This window comes from Diadema antillarum, unplaced genomic scaffold (genome assembly GCF_040938485.1).
Source record: "Diadema antillarum isolate AM-2024a unplaced genomic scaffold, OU_Dant_1.0 seq00000263_RagTag, whole genome shotgun sequence".
Classification (NCBI taxonomy): domain Eukaryota; kingdom Metazoa; phylum Echinodermata; class Echinoidea; order Diadematoida; family Diadematidae; genus Diadema; species Diadema antillarum.
The window spans coordinates 1,830,919-1,835,860 of record NW_027271301.1 but is presented as its reverse complement, the minus strand read 5'-3'; the positions used below and the strand labels follow the sequence as shown (position 1 = coordinate 1,835,860).

At 39.3% G+C, this 4,942-nt stretch overlaps 1 protein-coding gene across 1 annotated transcript; it reads left to right on the top strand.

The window, feature by feature from the left end:
• The first annotated feature begins 814 nt into the window (after positions 1-814).
• Positions 815-2,571, top strand: LOC139729757 (histone H3, embryonic-like). Its single transcript, XM_071640690.1, has 2 exons — positions 815-947; positions 2,294-2,571. The coding sequence occupies exons 1-2, from the start codon at positions 815-817 to the stop codon at positions 2,569-2,571; spliced, it is 411 nt and encodes a 136-aa protein (XP_071496791.1).
• Positions 2,572-4,942: the final 2,371 nt, after the last annotated feature.

Sequence of the window (4,942 nt, the reverse complement as noted above, 5' to 3'; positions counted from 1 at the left end):
ACTGCCTTTCGCCAAAGAGCCATTGTTAAAATATCCGCATAGTACAAGAAGAAGTTCCTGTGAGGCTGCGTTCACATAGAAGTATACTATTCGGGTATGGGGCTCGTTTTCGAGGGCACGCGAATAGCTTGAATCGAACGATAGGATTCACACCGGTTCATAGGAGGGCACTATTCGAAAGTATACACCGAATAGCTGCGAATAGTATAGCAAAGTGGGAATCGAGCTTGTTCGATTTTCTTGCAGCGTATACCGTCTCTCGTTTATTAAATAATGACAATTTTGGTCTGGATTTGCCCTTTAGCAAAAATAAGCATGTCGGAATAGACTGACATTCTGATGCAGTTTAGAAATTGTTAATAAGATTTGCTGGGATGTAGGAGGAAGAAATCCTCACTGCATGGGATGGTGAGTTGACGGTGCGGGTGATGGTGTACTCGGTGCCCGAATAGCGAATAGCGAATAGCGAATACCGAATACTTCTATGTGAACGCAGCCTATGAGTGCGTGAGCATCAAAAATCAGCGTCCAATGACATTTAAACGGTATTTTCATGGGCGGGGCTTCATTTAGGGGATATTTCCACCAATAGCATACCACCGAAACCTTTGGTCTCATTTTCTGAAAAAGTTTGAGAAGGCTACCAATACAGTTTCATTTTGCTCTCCTTATGAGTTTGACTGGCCTTCAAGTCTTGAACCTTGAGTCTGCTAAATCACGTGATTGTTATTCCATTTGACATTTTCACGCTGTCAAAAACCAAACCAGTTAATTAAGTTTTGCAGAATTCATCAAGAAAAGAAATTCTTCATCAATGGCGCGTACCAAGCAGACAGCAAGGAAATCAACGGGAGGGAAAGCGCCCCGCAAGCAGCTCGCCACCAAGGCGGCAAGGAAAAGCGCTCCAGCTACGGGCGGGGTCAAGAAACCACATCGCTTCAGACCAGGTATGGCATAATACACAATTTTAGTTGCTGTGTGATCATCAATGAGAAGATGGATGAATCCTTTTAACACCCTTACACCTATTTGTCTTTATTGCCTTGTTAATAGAAATTAATATTAGGTGAGCAGAGCGACACAAAGCCCCCCCCCCCCGGAAAAAAATTCCGAATTCGAATCCTACCCTATGTCGACATCCCTTGGAAATCTGTTAGTCTGATAAAAAAAGAGTAAAATTTTACGAGTTCAACGGTAACAAATTGACTGAAATTAGATGAAAAATAAGGATGTTATGAAATTTTGAAGTTTTGATAATTTCTCAAAAACAGTTCTTGTCATGTTGTACAGTGGGTCTGAATATGCAAATGAGTGAGCTAACCATGTCATACCCTCACAATTTTCAATTGATCGTGTACACACACAAAAAAAAATGACGAAAATTCAATGTTTTTGTCCTTGAAGTCTATAACATGACGTTATATTCGTGGTTGAATAACTTCAGAATAGTGATCAGTTAAATAGATATAAATTTACGTATGAAGATTTGAGCCTCGGGCATAATTGCGTTTGAATGAAAAATCGGAAATGTCAAAATTTTAGGTACAAACTAAAGTTTAAATTTTATATCGTAAGTTGTGAGGGAATGACATGCTCACTTTGTCATTTGCATATTCGGAAAGAGTTCCTTATGTCCCCCCCCCCCCCCCCCCACTAGTTTGCACAAAATAGATGTTTTTTTTTTTTCTGATGGTGGACTAAATAAAGGTTATGGGAAGTCTTCCCATAAATGGCATAACCTTTATTTAGTTTATTATTGGTAAAAAGGAATAGTAGTTTGTTTGTTTTGTGCAAGTTGGTGGGGGGGGGGGGGGACATAAGGAACTCTTTCCGCATATTCATATTGACTGTTCAAGAACTGCATGTTTCCCCCAAAAATAGCGAAACTTCATAATGTCATAACTTCCTTATCTTTCGTGCGATTTCGATCAAATTTATACCGTTGAACTCGTAATATTTTACTCTTTCTTATCAGACTAATTTATATTTAGACTGGATTTCCCCTTTAACGTTGTGTCACAATCCATCAAATTCCTCTTAACTGGCAAATTTGATGTAGTGATAGTGACGGGCCCAGGGAAATCTTTGCCATGCTTGCAATAAGGCTATAAAATTGCATCTTATTTTACTGCATGCATAGTTCTAGACTGTATAAATTCATAGCTAGATTGGTTGAATAATTATGGTTGTCAGGTAATTTTATCTATTTTGTCTCAGTCGACAGTAGACAATCAGTATCGATTCTATTGACGTTCACAAGTCTGCAAACATTCTGGACGTCTCACTTTGATAGGGACTGTCGCTCTTCGCGAGATCAGACGTTACCAGAAGAGCACGGAGCTGCTCATTCGCAAGCTGCCCTTTCAACGCTTAATCCGCGAGATCGCTCAGGACTTCAAGACCGAGCTGCGTTTCCAGAGCTCTGCCGTGCTCGCACTCCAGGAGGCCAGCGAGGCCTACCTGGTTGGCCTCTTTGAGGACACCAACCTGTGCGCCATCCACGCCAAGCGAGTGACCATTATGCCGAAGGACATTCAACTGGCCCGTCGAATCCGCGGGGAGCGGGCGTAGTGATGACAACGGGCCAATCCAGTCACGAATTTGGAGGTTACAACTTGAAAAAAATAATATAAATTATTGTGTAAAGACAAACATTTAAATTGAAATCTAAGTTTGAATAACATCATGCCTAGGCTTAACTGACGTCTTTTCTAGTTTTTTAATGTATTTGTGTTCTTGTGTGTTTTGTGTGTTTGTGTTACGAGTATCGTTTTTCATGTAAAGTTCTGAAGACCTTTTTTTTTTTTTTTTTGGCACGGGGATTCAGGTTTTAGCTTTTTGCGATATAATTGGAAACCATTTAGTCTGTATGAATATCAAAGAACATGTAATTCTAAGAGGAATCAAAAGTCTATTTGATAAAAATCGGTTTTGAAATGGCTGGGATCAGATATCTAAAAACAAAGAAAAACAAAGTGGTCCTAATAAAAGACGAGACCCACCTTTTATTAAAATCTCTTTGTTTTTGGCTATTTTGGTCATTTCAAAGCCGAATTAACTTTTAATTCCTCTTAGAATTGTATGCTCTTTAATATTCATATAAGTGGTTTCTAATCATCTCGCAAAAAGTTAAAACCTGAATCCCCGTCTAAACCAAGCTATGTCACACTTTAAAATGCATAACTTTGGAACGGATTGTCTGACTTTCCTCAAACTTTCACGGACGTTCGAGCATAAGTGACGTCACTTTTTGACATCGCGCCTCGGGATCCCGACGTGCTAAGTGATTCAGCGTACTCGCAATTTTCAGCGTTTCATACACCGGTATAATTCAAACATTTTGAGTATACACAACGGAGTAGTGCGTGTTTGATTTCCTTTTCCTCCTCTTCATTTTGAGGCTTATTACTAAGATACACCCTGTAGAAAAAGTGAACGTTTCAGACTTTTCCTTTTTTTGGGGGGGGGGGGGGATGAGTTGCGAAGTCTTGCTATTTGCGAGGCTGATCCGGTTTGCCACATATTTCGACTATTTTATTTTCATATTGCGATTTTGAACATGGGTTCAAAGGGAATAATAGAATTGTGAGTCCATCCATCTCTTGAACCTCCACCTGACGGCAACTGTGTTCATTAAAGCTTATTACTTGGCAGTACAGAATGCATTCAATGAAAAAGGGTGTTTCCCCACGTGTTAATTGGCGCCAGGCCATTCTAGACACCTGCATGGTCAACCGAAAGTTATCCTTTGAACATACATTCTTACATCGGGCAAGCTTAAATGCCTAATGATAATGTCGCTTTGATAACAGTGAAGTGTCTTACCAATTGAGAAAAAAAAAAGGAAAGGTCATTTTCTGAAATATGCACAGGAGATAATTACGAATTGGCTTATAGTGGACATTAAATCCGGACTTTCATGTTGAAAATCACTCACTTCCTATAATTAAATCGCTGCAAATTTGAAGAAGCATTTGCAAAGCTCGTGCAGGTGTAGAACCCTAAATATTTTGGTTTGAACTTGGAACACGTACAGGTGTATTACGTCGTCTATTTCAATGTAATAGCTCCTTTCCAGATATTGTGTTTTCGCTGACAAGTACAAGAATGCAATGTGCTTCCGTATTCTAGCTATTATTTATACCATGCTCGGGTCCTCAGTGGAACATCTCGCTTCTCCAGCATTACCCCAGTTCTAAAAAATCTTCACTGGCTACCAGTATCCAAGAGGATAGAGTTTAAAATTCTTCTTCATACATGGAAAGCAGTACATTCTTCAGCTCCAAAATATTTGCAAAACCTTGTTTCAGAATACGTCCCTGGCAGAAATCTCCGTTCATGTAATGGTAACAATTAACAGTTAAAAGAACAATCTCGACTCTCGGAGAAAAAGCCTTTGTTTCTGCAGCCCCATCTCTCTGGAACGCTCTTCCACTGAGGATCCGATCAGCAGAGACCACTGAAACATTTAAAAAGCTTTTGAAATCACATATGTTCGTATCTTGTTTCGATTGAATTTTCAACGAATTGTTCATTGGTGTGTATGTCTCTACCTATCTCTTTCTTCTTTTTCAACCTTCTTATGTACAATTATGACTACGATGTATGCTATTCTTTTCATAATTACGTCCCTCTGCGCCTCAGAATAGGATACTAGATCGAAGGCGCATTACAAATGCTGTACTTATTATTATTATTACCATTGTATAAATGTTTTAAACTAATACGCGTACCTTTAATCAGAGGAAGCATTCGTGAATTACTGTATGTAAATGTTGCATGGGTTTTTTAAGAGTCAATTCACTAATGACCACTTTTATTGCATGAGCCTAGCGCCTTTGTGTCAATCTAATCAACAAGATGAAAAGCTCAAATGCGGTTATACAGTGAAGTGTTATCGCCACGCTTGGGTTTTAATATAATCTTTCCAAGGAGATGGAGT